Source organism: Clarias gariepinus, chromosome 16, assembly GCF_024256425.1.
Source record: "Clarias gariepinus isolate MV-2021 ecotype Netherlands chromosome 16, CGAR_prim_01v2, whole genome shotgun sequence".
NCBI classification, from domain to species: Eukaryota; Metazoa; Chordata; class Actinopteri; order Siluriformes; family Clariidae; genus Clarias; species Clarias gariepinus.
In genome coordinates, this window is record NC_071115.1 from 26,475,793 (window position 1) to 26,501,158 (window position 25,366).

The 25,366-nt window shown below is 36.5% G+C and overlaps 2 gene segments (V, D, J or C); both read left to right on the forward strand.

Annotated features, from left to right (window-relative positions):
• The first annotated feature begins 2,525 nt into the window (after window positions 1-2,525).
• LOC128544257 (immunoglobulin heavy variable 4-30-2-like) lies at window positions 2,526-3,050 on the forward strand. The segment is given in 2 exon segments: window positions 2,526-2,579; window positions 2,665-3,050. Coding segments are annotated over 2 exon segments (429 nt in total).
• A 15,434-nt stretch (window positions 3,051-18,484) lies between these two features.
• LOC128544258 (immunoglobulin heavy variable 4-39-like) lies at window positions 18,485-18,962 on the forward strand. The segment is given in 2 exon segments: window positions 18,485-18,544; window positions 18,622-18,962. Coding segments are annotated over 2 exon segments (384 nt in total).
• Window positions 18,963-25,366: the final 6,404 nt, after the last annotated feature.

Consider the following 25,366-nt stretch of genomic DNA (forward strand, 5'->3'; position numbering starts at 1 on the left):
TTATTTATAGCATCTATTATATGAATTACTGCGTCACGTTCGGGGTGTAACAGGCTGATGTTGTTGCCAAGGGCATGAATAGGCATTCATAGGCACAGTGGGTTTTTTTTTCAAAGAAAGAGTTTTTAATGAAATAATAAAACAAGCACACTGATGAAAACAAACCAAAACGAACAGAGAAACTTAAACACAGCTAAGGCGAGACACCGGTGCTATGACGGCACTTACAAACATAGGCTCTAGGGTGAAACACAAGCTTTAAGACATTACATACAGGACGAATACAGGCTCTAATACCTGTTACATAGATAAGCCCTATGGCGAAACACAGGCTTACGGACATAACACATAATACACACAAACTAAGCATGGAGCTGAAAACGGGGGCTAGACAAGAGAGACATGTGCAGACTAGAGACATGCGCAGACTAGAGACTGGACTAGAGACATGTGCAGACTAGAGACTGGACTAGAGACATGTGCAGACTAGAGACTGGACTAGAGACATGGCAATCAGCTAAACATGGCTATTAGCTAAACATGCTCATTAGCTAACCATGGCAGTCAACTACACATACATCTAGCTAAGCATGTCTTTACCCTAACATACAACTAGCTACACTTACTGTACCAAATAGCTACCACAACACTAGGGACTCTGGACACGGACACACAGAGGCTAGGCTAAGGGACACACAGAGGCTAGGAACACAGAGGCTAACTACTTACCTATTATCTAATACACAACACAACTTGACAACACCGAATCAGCTCCACACACACTAAAACACAATGAACATATAACATTGACCACACTACAGCCTGACCGGACGACAGAATGAACAGAACTAAAATTCAAACATAAATGAAAGTACAAAGTAACCACAAAACAAAATTCCCAAATTATGACAGTGATTTCAAACCAACAATGCTCGACCCAGTTTCCCGGACTAATCAGCTTTTTATAGAGAATTTAATGATCTGCCTCGGATCAGTTGACCTCCCGCATCACCTGACCGAGGTGCCTTCTGGGAAACTGGATCTGGACCGAGGTGCCTTCTGGGTCTGCAAACAAAAAACTACAAACGAAACAGTGACCTCTAATGGAGATCCTTTACACACTGTGTAATATGTAAAGAAACAGTATTAAACCCAACGCCTCTCTGTGAACCTTGGAGCTGAAACTGTCAGAGTCACTGGTATAAAAATGTAACTTACTCACTCTGACCACAGCACCCGCTGCTTTAGTGCGAAATGTTTGTTTTTCATGATTATCCAGCTATTTAGCATTTTCTGAAAAATGTTATGTTATGCTCTATGCTCGTTGATCGAGACATTAGTGTTTTGATTATTTCTGGTAAATTGTAATAGAATTAACTGAGCTTTAAACAGAGAGCTGCAGCTAATAAATAAGTAAACCTGAGTGTTCAAGGTCAGATAGATGATGATATATTTGATGCAAATTCCCAGTCATGTATCATACAATAAGGAGGACTGTGTGTCAGTCTAAAAAAAACATTCCTGTTCATTTACATCGCTCTGCAGTACACTTGTCCACAGGGACACTTAATACAGGTATAAATGAAATAGCAGGACTAAAACCCTCTGCATTTAAATTTTAAAGAACATTAGTATAATGTTTCATCTTTAATCAGGATTATTACTTTTTGCTGTCCTGGGATGAATATACTATTGATCCAATAAGGTTGTTGGATCTGAGCTGTGTAAAATATATGCTGATATCAGTAATGGAAACTCCACACTCACTCAGAATAAGGAGTAGAAGTTTCCTCTAAATAATAACAGCAATAAAAAAAATAATATTTTAGTTCAGACATCCTGTACAAAAATCTTCCAATCCAAATTAAATGTCTATTTTCACATATTAAATAAAAATGAAGAAAGAAACAACAGTTAAAACTAATTAATTATAGAAAATAAATTTCTTAATAATTACATGCCATCACTAAAATAAAGTAAATTGCTAAAGACTAAGAACATTGAAGGTTACTTTAAAATGTGTTTTTTTTAACAGTTTTATTTTCCTGTTTTCTAATATACCCATGATGCACCGGTTAAACTTATATAGATCATATTCTTTTCCTGTCATTCCGAATTTTAATGTGAACATAACCTGAGGCTCTTGACGTGTATCTGTATGATTTTATTGCATTATCACGTTGCCTAAATGATCAGATAACTGCATAAATGAGCAAGTGCTCCTATATTCCTATTAAAATAGACTCAACCATAATAGAAATAAATAATTACCTACTTCATGCATATGTTCATGTACTGTAGATGTATGAATAACAGATATTTAATTGTTTAACACAAAATATTAATAATATTAATTACAACATAAAACATTTATTACACACATTAAATTGAGTAGGGAAATGTCACATGTCACATCTGATTCACAGAAAACAGTTTCTCTGTAATATTTATGCAAATCTCCTTCTTCTCCTGTAATATTATCATCGTGTTTATCTGGAGATGAAGCACTTCTCATTAGTCCTCCTTCAGCACAAACATGGTCACTTCAGCTCCACTGCTGCTGCTGGCTCTCACCCCCTGTGAGTGTTTGGGTTTAAGCTTCATTACTTCATCTGATCCTTTAACATTTCAACATGTAAACCTTTTCTTTTTCTATTTTTACAGATGTGTTTTGTGCTACTGAGCTCATTCAGCCAGACTCAGTGGTTATAAAGCCAGGAGAGACTTTAACCATCACCTGTAAAGTGTCTGGAGCTTCAATCACTGATAGCAGCAGACACTATGCAACAGCTTGGATTCGACAACCTGCAGGAAAGGATTTAGAATGGATCAACATCATTTATCATAATGGGGCTATTTATAACAAGGATCCCCTTAAAAACAAGTTTGCTGTCTCTCGAGATACTTCCAGTAACAGCGTGACTTTACGGGGACAGAACATACAGACTGAAGACACAGCTGTGTATTACTGCGCTCGTGAAGAGCACACACTGACACAACAAGCTGCGGCGCTGCACAAAAACATCATCTTCTTCACAACTCAGTTTTAAATTTAAATAATAACCACATATTCATCATTTCAATCATCATTTAAGAAAATATGTTACAAAGATTTACTCCATTAATATCTATTAATAATAGTTCTGAATAATATCTATCATTTTGAAATGAAATGCATCTAAAAACCCTGTTAACATTCTTCTCGCTTTGACTTTATGCCAAATATCTGATGTTAATTCAATATACAACACCTAGAGAGGTATTAAAGGAAAAAAAAAACATTATTTCACGTTACTGTAGCAAATCCATTAACTTAAAGGTGGTAACAGAAATACCACTTCAGGTGAGGGTGCATCACATCACTCTCCCCTTAATTACTTTCCCATAACAGCATGTCTCCAGGTGTTTTATTCCTCTGCCACTGAGCCCCTCCTTACTGTAATCCCATAAAGAGCCAATGTTTTCATAAGCGGTGTATTTATCAAGGTCAAAGAACCACAAGGTTTAGATAGTCAGTAACTAAAACATTACCACTTTCCAAGTTTATTCATGCAGCATGTTGGTGAATCTTACACGAATCATGTATATATGCCATATAGTATATTATATACAACAGTTTAACACCTATTAATTTGTAATAATTACATGATACAGTATGTGATAAAGTCTTAAATATGTGACTTTCCTCTTTGCTTACAAGATGTCTGTTTGATGAGCTCCAGACAATATAAAAGTTCTTCCTACAGTAAATGATGTTTTGAACACAGCAAAACTAACCAATGGCTACTATTGAAATAGTTAAAGTGTTTGCTGAGAACAAAGAAATATTTTGTGATATATTGAGAATTATGCGCTCCCAAAACACTGCTGTTGCTGTTGATAATTCCCTCCACACTCACCACCAAGCTGAAGCACTGGCAGCTTTTAACTGGCAGACCACAGGCAGTAAGAATAGGACAACAATGAGTCGGCCTACCTGGAGAAGATTGGGAATCTGGAGAACTGGTGCCTTAATGTCAGTAAGACAAAGGAGTTGATAGTGGACTTCAGTAATATACAGGAGAGGAACTACCAAACCTTTGTGATCAGCAAGAGCCCAGTAGAGAGAGTACAGCTTCCGATAGTTCAGTGTTCACATCCCACAGGACCTGTCATGGTCCTGTCACATCAACAACGTGTTGAAAAAGGCCCGGCAGTGTCTCTACCACCTCAGGCGCTTGAGAGACTTTAGACTGCCCTCCAAGGAACTCAGGAACTTTTACCCCTGCACCATAGACAGCATCCTGATGGGAAACATCATGACCTGGTTTGGGAACAGCACCATGCAGGACAGATGAGCTCTACAGAGGGTGGTGCGATCAGCTAAGCGCATCATCCACGCTGAGCTTCCTGACCTGCACTACACAGGACTAAACCATTTCTGCATTCTTGCACATTTTACAGTTATGGACACTTTATGGACATTACTCATCTGTACACTCATGCATATTTGCACATACCTAGGGCATTCATGGACATTGTACATTTGTACATTCAAGCACACTTGCACTCACCCTGAACTTTCCATTTCACTTTGCACATCGCGGAATATGGACATTTATGGACATTGTACATCTACACATTCATACACATTTGCACACTCCCAGGACATTTCCATTTAAGTCAGGGGTAGCTCAGCGGTTAAGGCATTGGACTACGGTTCGGAAGATCCCAGGTTCAAACCCCACAACCACCAAGCCACTGTTGGGCCCTTGAGCAAGGCCCTTAACCCTCAACTGCTCAGATGTATAATGAGATAAAAAAAAATGTAAGTTGCTCTGGATAAGAGCGTCTGCCAAATGCCTAAACGTAAATGTAAATTCTATTACATTCAGTTCTGTAGAACAAAGTTTACAATTAACCTTATATATAGCTATGTTTTCTATACTTAAACGTATTTTTATTTTATTTCATAATTTATTTATTGTTGGTAATTGTTTTTTATTTTATTTTAAGGTCACGACCGATCATATAAGCAGTTTACTGCATATTGTACTGTGTATGACTGTGTATGTGACAAATTTTTTTATTTTTTTTATTTGAGCGTACTGTATGAGATTTAAGAGACCAATACAGAGTAATACAATGACGATACATATGCTCTGAATTTGCAACTTATTTTTTTAGTTTCATGTGTAAAGTGTTTATTGGGACCAACACTTATTTTAGCTAAATATTTAAATACATTTTTGTCGACTTTTTGTGTGCCACTTATAGGGCAGTCTGAGCTCACCTGGCTCGACTGCAGTATGACTGCATCTAGCATCATGACATCAGGATTACAGATTTACATTTTGAAACATGATTCATGTGAATTTAAACAAGCAAGGTGAATAAATATTTTATTTACTCATCTATTTAAAGATCATTATTATATGGGCTTCATAGACAATTGGAAGACCTTTAAGGGGCAAAGCCGGCCTGTTAGGGCAGGACGGTGTCCATCCCACTCGGGAAGGTGCTGCTCTCATTTCTTGTAATATAGCTTATAGTCTCAGAAGAGGCCTAGTCGGTGACAATCCAGAGCCCAGGCCAGGGAGCAGACAGACAGGCTAAACCAACCGTCTGCTAGCTGCATAGAGTCGTCACTCAGGGTTCAATATATTGAGACTGTGTTTGTTCCCCGAGCTAAACAAATTTAGAAAGACTCAGAATGACTGTTTTAGTAACTTAATTAACATAGATACCACAAACTCGGATCACACTGAATGCGCAGCCGGCACCTCTGATCTGAAGCTAGGACTGTTAAATATTAGATCTCTCGCATCTAAAACAGTTATTGTTAATAAAATTATCATGGATCAGGTATTTGATATTCTCTGTTTAACTGAAACCTGGATTAAACAGGACGAGTACTGTATGTTGCTTTAAATAAAGCTAGTCCTCCTGGATACTATATACACCAGCATCGGTTAACTGGAGGAGGTGTTGCAGTTATTTACAATGATACAGTAATCTGACTATCGTACAAAAACACAGACAAATTAAACTAATTTAAAGTTCTCTATATTAACATAATAGCTACAAATATAAGTCAGCTCAGTCGATCCCGATAATCGTCATTTACAGACCTCCATTCTGAATTTCTCAGTAAATTTGCAGATTTCCTCTCAAACCTAGTCGTTTCCGTTAATTGCTGGAGATTTCAATTTTGAGAATCCAGAAGACCCTCTGCGTAGAGCATTTATGTCCATACTGGACTCAGTAGGAGTGAATCAGTGTGTAATAGGACCCACTCATAAAGCAGGTCACACTTTAGATTTAATAATATTATTCGGATTAAGCATAAGAAACTTATTCACAATTCCACTGTCTAATGTTATATCAGATCACTATCTTGTCCCTATTAAAGTGTGTTATAGTGATAATGTATGCGCAGCACCACGATACCGTACTAAACGTACATTTACATCAAATACCGCACAGAGTTTTAGCAGTAATCTCCCAGAGTTAACAACTTTGATTGGATCACCGTCTGACCCCACAGAACTTGATCTGCCGACTGAATATTTAGACTTGACGTTCCATTATACCTTAGATAATGTAGGTCCAGTTAAAATAAAAATTATTAGAGATAAGAAACTCGCTCCCTGGTATAACAACCACACACGCACTTGACCGCTCAGAAATTAGAACATAAATGGCATCAAACTAAATTGTTAGTATTTCAAATAGCATGGAAGGAGAGCATATTGAACTATAGAAAAGCTCTTAGTGTAGCTAGATCAACATATCTCTCCACTCTTATAGAAAATAACAAAAATAATCCTAAATTTTTATTTAATACTGTAACCAAATTAACTAGAAATAAGACTCAATTCAGCTATACTAATAATCAACAACAGGTGTGGCTCGAAGAACCGAATTAGCCGGATCGTCATAAGCACGATGATCTCATCTTAGATGTGTCAGTTCATCTCGGATATGTCAAGCGACGTATGAAGAACGAACCCCTGGTATATCTGGATTGAGTTGTCTAGGATTATTGCGCGTTCGTGCGTTGGTTTAAACGGCGATATGCATCGACAGTAGATATGTTGCTATGACAGCAAATGCGAGAAGCGCATCGAAGAACGGAACAATCCAAGATCAGGACAAATCCACAACAATCAAATCCAGCTAACTGAGTTAGCGACGTACAGTACGAAGAACGGACCCCTGGGTGGACCCAGGCCAAAATAAACAGAAGGGTACCTGCATTTTAGTAGCTAGATTACCTCCAAAAAAAATATGAATAAATAAAGACAAAACAAACAAAAATACAGGTACCTTCCCTGACTCTATAAACCAAAAACGGTGAATAAATTCCCTCTCCTGAACATACAGTACATGGCAGCCACACCACTATTACTGGTAAGTGCACAAACAAACAGTGAAAACGTCAACAAATACACACAGAGTCAAGCAACCAAACTGAAGCGAAAAAGCAATAATTAAAGTCAATGGGAGGCAAAAAGTCAAAACCAAAATACACAATCAAATGTCAAAACACCAACAATAATCTCTCTCCAATAAAACCAAGGCCCAATCTCTCCGGATTATATATGGTCGCGCTGATTGATGACGTCACTCTCAGGGCGGAAGCGACCGTGTGGAAAGTCAGGTAGATGCCGATGTAGGAACAGTCAGAAAACCTGGAGTGGAGTCTGGAGCAGCGCGAGACCAGGACATAATACACACACGCGAGCGCAACGAAGCATTTATACAAAGCAAAATATATTTATTAATTTTCATTTCCATTAATTTTTTTACTCAGTAGCAAATATGATTTAAAATGTAGCGAAGTACAATACTTCAAACAAAATATACTTAAGTAAAATTACAGATTTTAAATTTTATTCAATTACAGTAAGGTGAGTAAATGTAATTCGTTACTTTCCACCTCTGCTGTTTTACGTTTTTTCTTTAATATACAGCATGTATTTTAAAAGCTACATAAATGAATTTACTCTAAATTGGTGACTTACAATATTTTTTCTTGAAGACAAATTCCTAGTGTTGACTTAACATTAAGTTGCAAACTTAAATATTTCTTCCAGTCAGCTTTATCTTTAATTACAGTGGGTATTCAGGGTGACATTATTTGAACAATTTTATGCATGTCATTACATTTACTTTTGTCCAGAGATGAAATTATTTTTGCCTAAGTTCTTTTGTTCATGGTGGGAGAGTCGAACTACTATGTAAATTCTTCTCCAGCACGTACTGTATAAGGACTTTCAGTGGTGATTAATGCAGTTGTTTAATCCCAATTAATGTTAAAAGTTTTTAACATATTGCTCATGTAAAAATAATTGTCCTTTTACTATCTCCTACAATAGAGTTTTTTTTTTTTACAGCGCAACTTCACCAAGCATTTACTGTAAGTGATCCAATCACTCTAATTAATTTTTTCAACACATTTTTTTTCTTCAACCACAAGTTGCTAGTTCAGCACCATCCTGTCAGGTTTCAATAATGTGTTAGACAGTCATTGTAATGCCAAAAAGCATAGAACTATACTACACTAAATTACCATTCACTTCACTTTCCCATCAGTCCCAGCATGTCAAGTACCTTAATAGTCATTTTACATCTAGCTCATTATGTCTTATTAGCACCACTATATAATGTTCAATTTTAATTCAATATTCAATATTAAAATTCAATATTTAACTGTAAACATTTGTTTTACTTGTACTGTAGCGTGTGTGTGTGTGTGTGTGTGTGTGTGTGTGTGTGTGTGTTTAATTCATTACATCGTAAATTATCTGCCCATATGCCTCTTTTACAATTTCTAAAGATTCATTGTGCTTGAATCCTCCCACTGTGAACAGGTATGCAAATACAGGCATCAGGGCTGGATGTCACTCTATTTATGCAATAAAGTGGTCCCTGTTAAACTCTGGAAACCCCAGTACTGTACAAACAACACACACCATGGTCTCTACATCTCTACTGCTCCTGCTGGCAGCTGCTTCCTGTAAGTGTTACATTAAATTCATTAATTTACTACAATTTTAATAAATGTGCAGCATACTGTACAACTGTAAGATACCAATGTGTGTTTTCCCCCACAGATGTCTATGCTGAGGAACTGACTTAGCCTGATGCCATGACAGTTCAGCCAGGCCAGAGTCTCTCCATCCCCTGCAAGGTTTCTTATTCAGTTACGAGCTGGTCCACAGCTTGGATCCGACAACCTGCCGGAAAAGCTTTGGAGTGGATAGGAATTATCTGGAGTGGTGGGAGCACAGATTACAGTGATAAACTAAAAAATAAGTTCAGCATCTCCAGAGACACTTCTACTAACACAATAACAATTCAAGGACAGAATCTGCAAAATGAAGACACAGCTGTGTATTACTGCGCAAAGTACACACAGTGACACATAACATTGGATTCCCCTTACAAAAACCTTATGTGACATGAAATTAACATCTTCTGAATGTAACTAGTGAACACCTCACACAAAAATTTACTATGAGCCATTGGAATTACAATTTTACATCAATTAACAATTAAGATAATTTAACAATTAAGTATTTACAAGGATACACCCAATAGTGGGCTGTTTTTAACAAAAAGGCTGTTCAGCTCGCAGTTTAAACCTAAAAACATTAATATAATGTTTATGCAAAAACATAAGATGTAAATATTATAGCAGAAGTATCCTTTAAATAAAAACAGCAATAACAAATTTAACATTTCAGTTCAGATGACTTAATCATGTGTATTATAAACACTTACACAGACAGGGAGTACAAAACCTCTAAGCAAATTTAAACATGCCTTTTTCACATAATGAATAAACAAAAATAATGAAAGAACAGTTTAAGGTAAAATGTAGTTAATCATTCATTATATAAAATACATAATTATGAAAGCATAAGAACTTTAACAGCTTTAATGAGTTTCTCTTTTCTAAATTACCCACCATGTCAAGTTAAAATCGTATAGATTATTATTCCACATTTTTTAAAATTTGATATGAACATGACCTGAAGCTTTGGATATTTATCTGCACACTCTCAGAAACAAGGTTTTGTATTAATGAAGGTACAAACCCTTGTCACTGGGGCAGTACCTTTCAAGGGCACAAAATGGTACCTTAATATAGAGAAGCAAATTTGTACCAATTCTGTTTGTACTATCAAGGACATTATTTGTACCATGGACAACTAAAATGTACCTTTTGCTTTATAAACTTGATGGTACATTACTGTACCTTAATCAAAGATACAAATCTTGTCTTTTAAGGTACCACCACAATGACATGCCAATTTGTACCTTAATGGTGTCTAATGTGTTCCTTTGGGAACTATAAAATATAATTTTATAAAATGTACACTTGAACACTGCCTTAGATTACAGTAAAAAAATAAATAAATAAACAAAATAAAACACTTTTATTAGCTGAAGAACCTTTTTCACAAAATACAATCACACTAAAATCGCACAGTACAAATTATAAAAAAAATCCAATTCCAAAATTTTTTACAAACTGTTCACAATACAACTTTAATTTTTTAATTCATTTTTACCTACTGTTCACAAAATACCATTGCATTTACCAAACATTCTTTTAGAGCAGAAATTATATGAAAAGCATAAACATTACTATAACGAGATGTGCACAAACCCGGTGTCTATACTGTACATCTGGAAAACTCTTAAATGACTGCAGCTGTTGCTGTTCCCAGCTAAAACTTATCATGGGCAGTAGAAAATACACGATATATTTAAAATTATAGTCATTAATTGCTTTAAATAAATTTAAATGTGTGCAAATGGCTTACATAATTAAAGGAAAAGCTAAATAAGGTGGCTGATCATTTTCACTGTCACAACTGTTTATAGAAGAAAAAGAAAAAATCATGAGCATAATAACACAATAAATTAAATGAATGTATATCATCATCATCAATCACTAATGACCATGCATAAATACAACACAAGCTTTTGTAATGTCATACAATGACATACTTTTAAAAAAATCTGAATAAGACAAAAATGTGTAAGCTACATAAAGCAACATCTGTACACTACATAAGGCAAGTGCTAAAGTGTTTGTGCTAAATAACCTTATACAGTAGTTAGCAGTGTCATAAGCTAACCAAAATCTTAACCAAACAGCTACCATAAGCTAAAGTTATCCAAAACTGAGTAAAATACATTATGAACATTTACACCACAACTGATACTGACACCCATCTGTAATCTACATAAGGAATTGGCTTAGCCATCGGGAGTAAACCTGTTTGTGCTAAGCTACATAGGGTGGAATGTTAACATGATTAGCAGTGTTATCTACATGCTAATTAAACTATGTTAGTGACATTGAAAGACAATGCTTCATATAAACTGGCCAAAGCTTGCCAAAATATGGGAAAATAAAATAAGGTTTATATTATAAGAATAAGTATTATATAAGACTTAATAACTTACCCATGGTAACAGCTTGATGGATTCTCCTCCTCTGTTCTCTGTTGGAATCTCAGTGTTGTTCTGAGGTAAAGCTAAACCCCTCCGACTGTCCAGAACATGCTGTACCCTTTATGTTAGAACACTTAAGTACCTTCAATTCAGCTGTACCTTAAAATGTAAAAAAAAAATAATAATAATTACATCATCAGAGGTCTATACCATTAAGGGTACATTTATCCAAAAGGTACAAAACTGTTTTTCAAGGAACATTATTTGTACCACCGTGTACCTTTTTTTCTGAAAGCGCAGGCCTTCACATATTACAATACCTGTTAAGCTTAACCATTAACAAATGTTTTTAATCTTCTTATTTTTTAAAGTATAAACTCAAAGAGAAATACCCAACTCTTTAAATTTCCTTACAGTTAAGGATTGTCTCTATATATAACTATATATTTAAGCAACGAAGGGCAGGAGCTTTTATTCATTGTGCTTCAACACACCATGATCTCTACATCCCTACTGCTGCTGCTGGCAGCCATACATTGTAAGTGTTTTACAATTATAGATATATAATATAAATAAAGATTATATATAAAATACACCATTACAGTATTTTCTTTAACAGGTATTTACTGTGTTGAGATGACACAGTCTACAGTAAATCCTCAGTATTAATCCCTGATCAGTCGCTGACTCTGACCTGTAAAGTGTCTGGATATTCAGTACCTGATATTACCGCAGTGGATTAGACATATATATGGTAGTGATAACTCTGACTACATTAACAAAACGAAAAGCAGATTTTCGCTTTCCATAGACACGTCCAGTAAAACAGTAATATTAACAGGACAAAACATGCAGACTGAAGACTACAGGGGCCCAGAAAGGCAAATTATCTCTCCGTTGTAAGTGTATGTTTTTTCATGTGTGTCTAAGATTTTTCCTGTGTAATGTTTTTTTTTTCTTGTGTAATTATCTTGTTTTTTCCCATGAATTTGTATGTTTTTTTCCAGAGTAATGGTATTATGGTCACATTCACAGTGAAACCTCGGATTGCGAGTAATGTCCTTTGTGAGTGTTCTGCAAGACGAGCAAAGATTTTAAATAAATTTTGACTTATGATGTATGACGCTTAGCATCACATGATCACAACTGAGCCAACAGTTTTTCTATCTCCCCGTACAATCGTCTCCCCTGCTAGGTCTTAGTGCTCGTCTGGTATAATCAACATCCGTGCATGCGTGTACTGTTTACTATAACACTGTGACCAGTGTTGTGTGTTTGTGTGCGTAAAACAAATTTTATTTTGTGTTTGAAAGTATGTGTGTACAGCGCGCGTGTACTGTTCCTTATACCATACGTGTGTACGTGCATGTAAAGCAAAAGAAAGTCTCATTAGAGGTTAAAAATCCATTTTCTTCCTCTCTGTCTATGTGTGTGCCCGCGCGTAATTTGACACAGCGCCAGTTCACACCCCCTTTTTTCTCTCTCCCCCTCTCTCGCTTTTAGTGTGTGAGTGTGTTTGTGAGTGTGTGAAGCACCCCTCTCTGCTTCACACACACACACAAACACAAACACACACACTAAAGGCGAGAGAGAGAGAGAGAGAGAGAGAGAGAAAAATAGTGTCAAATTACGCGCACACACACACATAACGCACAGAGAGAGAGAGAGTGTGTGTGAACCAGCTGGTCAAAGTATGCGCGCACACACAACAACAGGCTGAGGGGCTAAAAGTAAGAATCTTCTCTTACTTTAGCTTCACACAAAAAACCCACAGAAATACACATGTGGGTGCCTGCGCACATAAACGGAAACACTTATCTGTCAGGATTTATTTAAACTTTTTTTTTTTTAAGGTAAAGTGCAGTTTAATTTGTTTTATTTTTACTTTATATGTTGTATTAATTATTTTTATGTATTTCTTTTTTTTTGGGCTGTGGAACGAATAATTTAAGTTTCCATTATTTCTAATGGGAAAATTTGCTTTGATTTACACCCTTCCAGAACAAATTATGAAAACTATCTGATGTCGGAAACTACAAATTACACAAAAATTTTCGGAATTTTTTTCTCACTAACAACAGAAATAGCAAACTAAACATTTTAGCACACACAACCTAATCATGTACAGTATATTAAAAACACTTACTGTATATAAACAGTACCTATGAAAGAAAACTAAAACACCTATTTTTATATGCTGAATAAAAAAAAAATTAAAGGAGAGTTTAGCATGTTTACAGCAGTGTGTTGTCTTTAACACACTGTTCTCATTAATAAAACAACTCAAGGGGGCAGCAAAATAAAAAAAAAACTGCTAAAAATAATTTTAGAAAGTGCATTCTTCTGATCAGCTGATCTTAGATTTGCCTTCTGCAGGCTTTCAGCTGAATGTCCTTCCTGACACAATTTTCCACATTGTATCTGGACTTCGGATCGTCACTGAGAGCGCACTGCCTTTTTCAGCGATATGATTGGAGTTATACGTTATTACTAGGACTCTCTTATCTTTTGTCTGTCCTGAAAATGCTCACTTACAGGTTTCTTATAAGCCTTTCAATTGTTGAATGTCAAAAACGTAGACCACAAAGAAACAGCCCTGTAGGAAAAAAAAAAAAAAATCATCAACAAAACTTTAACAGGTTCAACTGATGCACAAACAATTAGAATGTAACTCATTGTCCGTTTACATATCTGATACAGATACCTTTATATTTTAACACAATCATCAGACGATGATCATTCTATGCTGTTTTACTAAAGTCAGAAAACCCATGATATGTCAATGGAGTGACACAAATAATACCAAATAATACTTGAGTTCTTGAATAATACTTAAAATGCTTACCTCTTATCTTTATTCTTTTCTTCTCGTCTTAGTCTTACTCTTCTTCACTCTGTTTGTTTGTCTGTCTTGTTCTTCTGTCCCTTTAATTCTTTTAATTGTATGGATTTCTCCTGCTACTTGACTGCTTTCTTTTTCTCCTTCCAATTCTTTTAATGCATTTTACTGTTCCTCTTATTTTGTCTTTGCATCTCTCTCCTTCTCTTTTATTGATTTTTGTTTGATTTGGATCTCTCTCTCTCTCTCTCTCTCTCTCTCTTATTCTTTTTGCTTTCTCTTCCTCAGATGTTATTTCTTTCTTTTCTCCCCTTTTGGCACATTATTTATCTAGCTTTTATTCTCTCTTACTTTTTATTTATTTATTATTATTTAATTTTTTAAAATAGCTTAGTCTTCCTTCATCAAATGAGCTTTAGTGGGTGGAAAAAAAACAGATAAATATTGGGGTGTTGGATTAGGAATAATATGGAATCCAGTTCCGAGATGTTGAGATTTTCTTTAATCTTTTTTTTTTAGATGAGCAGCGTTTCTATGCAAATATCCTTCCATCATGTATATTTAAGCAATCAACACCAAGAGCTTTTACTTATTCTACTTCAACCCACCATGACATCACTACTGCTGCTGCTGGCAGCCACACACTGTAAGTGTTTACCATTAAATATATAATACATTGATTTGGTTAATTATAGCTTTTAATGTTTACTAAATTAAAATAGCTTTTCTTTAACAGGTGTTTACTGTGTTGAGCTGATTCAGACTAGATCTACAGTAGTAACCCCTGGTCAGTCACTGACTCTGACCTGTAAAGTGTCTGGATATTCAGTAACTGATAGCAGCTACTGTACAGACTGGACACGACAGACTGCAGGAAAAACTCTGGAGTGGATCGGAGGGATAAATCATATAGGTGGCACTGCGTACAGTGATAAACTGAAAAGCAGGTTTCAGTTGTCCGTAGACACGTCCAGCAACACAGTAACATTAACAGGACAGAACATGCAGACTGAAGACACAGCTGTGTATTACTGCGTTCGTAACCCACAGTGAGACAGATCAACAACATCCCTGTACAAAAACGGACTGACTGAACAATGCTTATCATGTTTTAAAATCCCTGGTCATTTTCTATTCCAGAAAACCATTAATAAGAAACTGAACAATAACCAAACACTTACAGTACAGCACTGCACAAGCACCAGCTTCCAACATTCTCCTTAATAGAAAACAACAACAACAATAACAACGACAAAAGATTCTGATAGCAGCAAAGGAGCATCCTACACATTTGACCTTTAATATCTTATTACAAACGGAATTAGTCTTATGTTTAGTTTACAATGAAGCATATATTTTGTAATAGGGGGGTGGGGGTTGGGGGATTGAATTGGTCTCACCGGCAGTTGTGAAAATGTGTATGTGGTATGCAAATACCATACTTTTCTCTCCTTCTGAGCTTCTTCCTGGATATTCTTTGAAGCCGGGTCAGGCTGCCTCATGCGTCACTGTATTTCGTCGCAAACTGGCAGTACAGTCTCACGAGAGTTGAGCCTGGAACCACACACAGTCATCAGGGCAAATAAAACATATCATCGTACATTCACGGGTCACAGCTGCTTTCTCTTAAGACGCTTAATCCATTTAGCCCCCCCAAAAAAACAAAAAAAAACACTTTATGTGGCTGCGCTCAATGTGTAACATTCACTGTGTGAGGAAATTATACTTATAGCAAGGTTTTAGATCTCTTCTGGCAAAGTGACATATTTATTTACTGTGTCTGTTAAACTTAATCCTTACACAACATCCTTAACCAGAATACAAAGTAAATTAGAACATTAACAATAAACGAAACATAATGAAACAATAAAATTTTGTTGTACATTGTATAATGACAATAAAGGCTTCTTATTCGCCTTTGGGCTGTCGTTCTATGTCTGCCTGGACCTGGAAAACTACAAAGCTAATTCGTGCGGCTGACACTAAAAGCGTGAGGATTGGCATGCAAGAGAAGCATTGCTACGTGCCCGGGACTTCAAAGGCGTGGATGGAATAAAGTCTTTGATTGCCGCACTGAGGACAGCCATGAGCACACTGCTGGAGCTCCCGCAGCATGTGAACTCTAAGATAGAGCCAAATTCTGTGACCCTGCCACAGAAGGAGATAAGGCCGCTGTGTAATCCATGACTAGGCTTCTGGTCCCAGCTGGGAAAGCTGCCCTGGTGAGGAGTGTCCGGGAGATAGCCGTCTATAACCCTAGGTCACGTGGTAGTTGTTAATATACTTTATGCAAATCCCCAGCACTTATAATAAGGAGCTCTGCATGGCAGTCTACAAAAGCATCCCTGTTCATTATCATCTCTCTGCAGGACACTTGTCACCAGGCCAGTAGACAGTGCCTACATATGAGGAAATTTAAACATAAACATTTTTATATGCTGAATAAAAAAAGAATGAAAGGACAGTTTAAGGTAAAAAGCAGTTATTTATTAAATATATAAAATGCATTCCAGCCAAAGTCTCTCCATCTCCTGTAAGTTTTCGGATCCAACAACCTATAGGGAAAGCTCTGGAGTGGATTGGATTTATCAGAGGAGTACAGATTACAGTGACAAACTAAAATATAAGTTCAGCATCTTCAGAGACACTCCTACTAATACAATAACAATTCAAGGACAGAATCTGCAAACTGAAGACACAGCTGTGCATTACTGAGCAAGATAGTGACAGTAACACAGAACAAAAACATGATGTGTAATAAACATCCTCTCAATGCAACTAATAATGTTTGCGATTATTAGATTATTTGATCTGTCATCCACTGAAATCAAGATTGAAGAGTCTGTGTCATTAAGAATGGCATAACATTAAGAATGTTATGCAAGGGATTGCATAACAAATAATATACATAAATTTTTGAAAATACATTTCTTAACATCACAGAGTATTTAATGACCAGTGAAAGCCTAATTAGTTGAACACATAGATTTATCGGTGTTTATTTCAGATTAATTTGACGAGGTTTTAAAAAGAAAGGGCTTCAGCTAATCAATAAGCACACCTGAGTGTTCAAGGTCACATGGTATTTAATGATGTTCTTTATGTGAATCGTCCTGTTGTGTCTTTTACAATAAGGAGCTCTGTGTGTCGGTCTACAAAAAACATCCCTGTTCATTTATTTGCTGTACATTTGTCCATAGGGACGCTTGTATACATGAACTTGCAGGCCAATGCCCCCTCTGTAAGAAAAAAAATCAACATAATGTTTCATCTCTGAATTTGATTTCATTATTTTTTTTTTGTTTATCCAATATACAGTTTATCCAATAAGGTTATTGAATCTGAGCTGTGTAAAGTGGATGTTGGTATCAGTAACGTGAACTCCACACACTCAGTACAAAACACACATCTGCAGGAAAAGAAACAAAGTTTAAATGCTGTTGCACCTGCAGAGGGCAGTAGCTCACTTATACTAAAATAAAAATCATGAAACTTGCTTTTAAAGAAAACATTTTCTGATGTTTTCTCTAAATAACAGCAGCAATAACAAAGTAAACATTTCAGCTCACACAACTTTATAATGTACATTATAAACACTTTCTGTATATAGACAGTACCTACTGTATGAAAACATCTAAGCAAATTGAAACATGCCTATTTTCATATGTTAAAAAAATAATAAATTGACCCTTTAAGGTAAAAAGCTATTTCTTATTCTTTATATAAAATTAGGTTACTTGATAATTATGAACTGTCTTGAGAATGAAGTCACAAAGATCATATTCTTCATAATCAGATTCATATTCTAAAGTTTTATGTGATCCTGAAGATCTTAACGTGTTTTTATTGTCTTGCTGCCACAAGATTAAATATTTATAACTGCATAAACGAGCCAAAGTCCCTAGTGTTCCTATTAAAATGTACTTAATCATAAGAGAAATAAATAATTACCTACTTTATTTGTGTATTTATTTAGATATCCAATGTACATTTATTTATTTAACACAGAATATAAATAATATTAATAACAGCATAATTAATTTATGACACACATGAAACTGATGCCAAGAAGAAAAGTGACATGATTGTGATTTACAGAAAACAGATTCTCTGTAATATTTATGCAAATCTCCATCTCCTCCTGCAATATTATCATCATGTTTATGTAGAGATGAAGTGGTTCTCATTAGTCCTCCTTCAGCACAAACATGTTCACTTCAGCTCCACTGCTGCTGCTGGCTCTCGCCCCCTGTGAGTGTTTGGGTTTAAGCTTCATTACTTCATCTGAACCTGTCAATTTATAAATATTTTTTTGTTTCGTTTTACAGATGTGTTCTGTGCTACTGAGTTCATCCAGCCAGACTCAGTAGTTATAAAGCCAGGAGAGACTTTAACCATCACCTGTAAAGTGTCTGGAGCTTCTATCACTGATAGCAGCAGCCACTATGGAACACATTGGATTCGACAACCTGCAGGAAAAGCTTTAGAATGGATCAACACCATTTATTATAACGGAGAAATTTATAGCAAAGATTCACTTAAAAACAAGTTTGCTGTCTCTCGAGACACTTCCAGTAACAGTGTGATCTTAAAGGGACAGAACATGCAGACTGAAGACACAGCTGTGTATTACTGTGCACGCCGCCCCCACAGTGATACTTCTATGTAGATGTCAATACAAAAACATGTGCTGTAGTGAAAAACTGAGTTCTCATTTTCATCATAAGTGTGTTAGATTTAAGAGATGAATATAGAGTAAAACAGTGATGATATAAACGCTCTTATTTTGTTACTTTTTATTTAAACTCCATGTCCAATGTAAGTGTTGAGAGTTCTCAATTTGTGAATTGAGAGCAAGGTGTAAACATTTAAAACATTTTTCTTGACATTTTGTGTGCCACTGGTGGGCAGTCTGTGCAAACTCAACCATGACTGCTATAACAGCATCCAGCATCATGTCATCATTTGCAATAAACATATTTGCATTTACAGTACTGTAGGAACATATGCTGTGCTGGTTTCATGGAAATACCCATGAATTTAAACCAGCAAGGTGATCAACTATTTAATTTAATTTATCTTCTTACAGAAAGCTTCATTTTATCACTGACCATATTTAAAAAAAAATATTTTTCTCATTAGCCTTATATTATGTGGACAGGCTCTTATACAAATCCCTGTAAAAAATAAAGACTTGTGTGAGGCCTTCAAAATCCTTATAGTCACTTAATTAAATACATTGGAGAAAGTTTATTAAATATTCACTTTATTATTGAAAAAAACTATAAGACTATAAGAAGCAATACTGTGTGATATAAATCAGTAAATCAGGTGTTTACACTGCTTTACATCACAGCAATGCCGAATTTACCAATCTGTTAGCTGTACTTCATATCACATATCATTGCTATAGTAACTTTCAGAGGGACCTGTGTCATGGATACTTCAGAGGAACAGGTGAAACAGGAAACCATTTTCTATGACGGCCTGTCCACATAATATAAGTCTGAGAGAAATTCCTTAGCTAAATAAAAAATAAAAATAAATCGAGAAAGTGTACTTTAATTTTGTTAAAGCCATGAGACCTGGAAACAAAACTGTATGATTTAAATCAGTTGGTGTTTCCATTGCATTACACCAGAGCACTGCTGAATTCACCAATCTGATTAATCAGTAATTTTGGTTGTAATTCATATCAAATATCACTTCTATAGTAACTTCTGTCATGGACACTTCACAAAAACAAGTTTAAAAACATGAAATTTTTGACATGGTGAAGTTTTATTTAGCATCATTTCAAAACAATACCCAATGTCTTTGCTTTGTAACAGTCAGAGAGAAAGCTGTATCTTAAAGCTATGTTCCATTTAAAAGCCACATTGCCTCAATACTGTACCTCATGATATTTCAAAGATCTTTGTAAAATGTTAAAATAATGTTTTAACAACCTCCGCTGAATTTGAGTGTTTCACTATAACAGCAAGTAGATTAACAAAATGTATTAAAAATATGATGTGATGACTGATCTCAGTGGACACTGACACAAACAAAATGACCATCTGCTATTTTAAACCAATGTTTACATTTAATTAAGATGAAAATGAGGACGTGTGATCAGATAGATCCTTGGAAATGTAAATTTACTGGTGACATCTGGTTCAGCTGAGACTGTAGATTCATGCAGCCAGTGGAGGTGTTGTCAGGTGATTAGACAGAGTGACACACTCCCTACTGTACAACTGATCTGTGTAAAATATCGTCAGTATTTACGGAGATTAACATGACATCAGCAATCCTCTATAATACTCTCAGTTAACCTCTAGAGGGCATTCTATACCAGAATCAAAATGACAAGACTTTTTGATTACAATGTGAAATTTTGTGCTCACTTTTAGTTGCATTAATAAAAGGTTTTAGCTGCTTGCTCTTCTGAAAGCACTACTTCACTGCTTCACAATGTTTCACTGTGAGGTGGCAGGTATAAAGGCACTTATTCACAGCAGTTAAAACTTTAACATTCACACACATTGAATCTTGATAACTCCATACTGTAAATGCGAACCAGGAATTTTATAGAGAGCAAAATGAGCTACTATGATAGAGCCGTGCTAAGGATATATAGATTGTTCACTGTAGTGAAGTTTGCTGATGACACCATGTGGAACTGATATCAGAAAATGACAAGACACACTACAGAGGAGGTTTAACATCTGATTGAGTGGTGTTCGGATTTTGACCTGGCTCTGAACACCACTAAAACAAATATTTTTTTGTAATGTGAAGGTTGAAATGGTTAATGACATCAAATTCCTGGGACTGCACATCTCAAAGCATGGGCCATAAACACGTCCTACTTAGTGAAGAAAGCTCAACAGAGGCTTTTCTTTCTGAATAGGTAAAACTGCTCCAAGGATTGTGGAAACCATGCTCCCGAGTCTAGACATAGTTTATGCTAGCCATCTAGAGGTAGCCAACAAGAGATCAAAGATTCAACCCAAACTGATGCCCTGCAGTTTGTGCTTCTCCTATCAGGCAAAAGATACAGTACAATCAGGACACAAACAAAGAAACAGCCCACACACATGGGCACACACATACCTGTACACAACTGCTAAAAACCGAAGATAGCAATAAACCAAGCTCTCATCCACCCACCTCTTTTTTTTTCTTCTTCCTGAAGTTGCTGCTAATGCACTTAACAATTCTCTTTCATGCTGCTGGACTCTACAGCTACAGGCTACTCTGGAGCTACAGACTTACTGTATAAAATCCTTTTGGGATTTTAATTTGAATAATACAATTTATTTAAATCTTTATCTAATTTATTGAAAACTAATTTGTTACAGATCTATTACTGTATTTCAGTGTTTTATTCCACAGGGATGTATATTCTGCACTGTTTGATAAATTTATAAATAAACAGGAGTAGATGTTATATTCGGTAAATGTGTATATGTTTATACATTTGCAGACATTGTAGTAAACCTTGAGTCAAAACAGAAAAAAAAAATCCTAATAAAAAAATACATAAAGTATACGGTTATGTAAGTAAGTAAGTAACCATATGTCTATGTGCATGTGTGTGTGTGTGTGTGTGTGTGCTTCTTTATCATATTAACAGTTCATGTAATTGGGTCTTGTTTCAATTAAGGGTTTGTTTTGTTTATACTTTACATAGTAAATCGTTTGCATTTACCTCTTTTACAATTCTTTAACATTGACTCTGCTTGTGCATCCCAGCATCATCACCAGATATGCAAATACAAGCATGGTGGGTTTATCACTCTATTTATGTGATGGTCTCTGTTAAGCATTAAAGAACAGTGGAGAACCCAGCATAAACAACACACACCATGTTCTCTACATTTCTACTGCTCCTGCTGGTAGCTGCTTTCTGTAAGTGCTTTATCAATTTCTTTCACTTATTACAATAATAATAAATGTGCAGAATACTGTATATTGTGTGTGAAATCACCATGTGTTTTCCTCTACAGATGTGCATGGCGAGGAACTGACTCAGCCTGCTGCCATGACAGTCCAGCCAGGCCAGAGTCTCTCCATCCCCTGTAAGGTTTCATATTCAGTTACAAGCCAGCATACAGCTTGGATCCGACAACCTGCAGGGAAAGCTCTGGAGTGGATTGGATTTATCACCAATGCTGGGAGTTTATATTACAGCGACAAACTAAAACATAAGTTCAGCATCTCCAGAGACACTTCTACTAACACAATAACAATTCAAGGACAGAATCTGCAAACTGAAGACACAGCTGTGTATTACTGCGCAAGAGACACACAGTGACACAGAACAGTGGATTTCCCTTACAAAAACTTTGAGACATGTAATAAACATCCTCGCCATGCAACTAATAAACATCATATTTTACTGTCTTTATTAAGTTTTAACAGCTTACAGTATGTCACTGAGAAATGAAAATCAGTAAAAAAACAACTGAATACAAAACATTCTTTAAAATTAATTAATTAATTTATTCATTTATTTATTAATTATTTTTTACAGAATATTTATTGAACAGTAAAACAAAATGTTAGTAAATTTAAGTATAATGCAAAATGTGTCTAACAATATGCATAACAGTCTGTTTTTACAGGTTGAGGACTAACACAAAAACCTAAAAACACAAAGTGAAAAAATAAAGTGAAAATAAACTTTTCCTGGAAGTAGACACTCGACAACCTTTAGCAGCACACGTGAATTGTGACTGTAACAGTTTCTCAACAAACTAATAGCCATCCCAGTCCCAATACAGACCTACAGTCTCATCCAGATTTCTGGCCTGATTTCTATTTAATTCAATTCAACTTAATTTTATTTGTATAGCACTTTTAACAATTGTCATTCTTACCAGGCCGCTTTACAGAATCAAAAGAAAATAATAGAAATCTGTATGAAATGCTACCATGTATATGAATCAAAATTGATGAGCAAGCCAAGGTTGACGGTGGCAAAGAAAAACTCCCTGAGATGGCAATATGAAGAAACCTTGGGACGAACCAGACTCAACAGGGAACCCATCCTCATTTGTGGGATAACAGATAGCAGGAATTGTTGTGCAGTCATACTGTGTGTTAGAAAGCTGGAGGTTCAATATAACAGTTGATGTCTTTAGTTAATGTGGAGTCCAGTTTGTTATTGGAGGCTCAAGTAGACTTTCCAGTCCTTAACTAATAAGCGACTGCAGTCACAAGTCCTCAGAGAACAGCTGTCTGCATCAGTCAAGGCCAGGACCGTCTTCATGGTAAAGTGGAACCGCCCCCAGTCACCACACGCATCCCAAGCAGATCACAAACGCTTACATGCATTGAGTTTGCCAACCAGAATAATTATAGAAGTGGGATAGGTCCACAGGACAGAGGGGGTCTGGATCACTGGCAGTTTAGGAGCGGCATGTAGAGCTTGACAGAAAGACAGGGAGAGGGAAAGGAGAGAGCAGAAAATAAGGAGAGATGGCAGTAAGGTATGGTCACTGTCACACAATGTATAATGTGAATGTATATTGCGTGCAGAGTGCAAGTAGGGACTCTGGCAGGACTAACCAAAATAGCATAACTAAAAGGGAGAGCCAGAAGGAAACACAGACATGAGGGCTCCCTGAGGTGTAAAGAAACCAATCTCTTCACCATCAACAAACCTGAGTAATCACTGAGAGTGGGGAAGACAACATCTACTGTAAACATACCAGTTCACCACAATACTCCACATCCATGAGTCCCCCTAATCTGTATGTAAACCTGAGTGTTCAAGGTGACATGAGAATTGATGATGCATTTTATGCAAATCTTTTTCCTATGTCTTTAACAATGAGGACCTCTGTATCTCAGTCTCAAAAAAACAATCCTGTTCATACACAGTACATCTCTGCAGTACTATTGTCTACAGGGACACCTGACATAAGGAGGCCTAAAAAAAACCTCTGTTTTAAAAAAAATAAAACTACATCAACATAATGGTTCATCTTTGACAGCACTATTAAATTTTTTATTGTACTGAGGTGAATATACAGTTAATCTATTACGGCTCAGTTAAAAACGTCTCGGGTTACTTTGCTGTAACCCTGTTCCCTGAAAAAGCGGGAACGAGATGCTACGTGAAAACGCTATGGGAACATCTTTTTGTGTTGCCAGTTGTGAAGCATGTGTGTATCAAACACGCCAAATTTTTGGATTATAAAACCTCGGTCAGGTGATGTCATCTGATGAAGTGCACCTGCAGGTTATAAATAGGAGTGAAACAGAAACATACCGCAGATAAATTTTGTCTGAAAGGACGTCCAGTCATGCAAGTAGTGCAGCATTGGACAGCAGCATCTCGTTCCTGCTTTTTCACGGAACAGGGTTACAGCAAAGTAACTCGAGACATTCCCTTTCAAAAGCTACACTCAATGCTGCGTAAAAACGCTATGGGAACGAAAATATCAGTGCCGCCGCACTTCAAGTGTCTGGACCCCCAGTGTTGTGTTGTGTGTGCGCACAATAACCAAGGAGGTCTCAGACCTAGCTCTGGGAGGCTGACTCGAGGACCTGTGAGCCTGGAGTAGCATGAACATCCAAACTGTAAAATATAACAAATGTGTGCGGAGAGGACCAGCCTGCTGCATCACACACTTGCTGCGAGGAGACTCCTCTTGCCAGCGCAATAGATGAGGCAATCCCCCTGATCGAATGAGCCCTGATTTATAAAGGCAAAGTGTAAGACCATGCGCCTCGTAGGCTAGGGCAATAGCATCTCTCACCCAATGTGAAGTTGTTTATCTAATGACGGCCGCCCCCCGGTTGCGGCTCCCGTAGCATATGAAAAGCTGCTATGACTTACGCCACTGGCTAGTGCGGTGGATGTAAATCTGAAGAGCACATACTGGACAGGGTAAGTGAAGTCTTTTCTGCTCCGGAGCTGTAAAAGGCAGAGGACAGAAAGCTTCGATAACAACTGGGTGTATGGTTAAGAATGGAACTTTCTGAAGATAGTTCGGGTGAGAATGCAGATTAGCTTTGACTAGCCCAGGGGCAAAGTCTAGGCAGAATAGGGAGACTGACAAAGCCTGCAGATCTCCA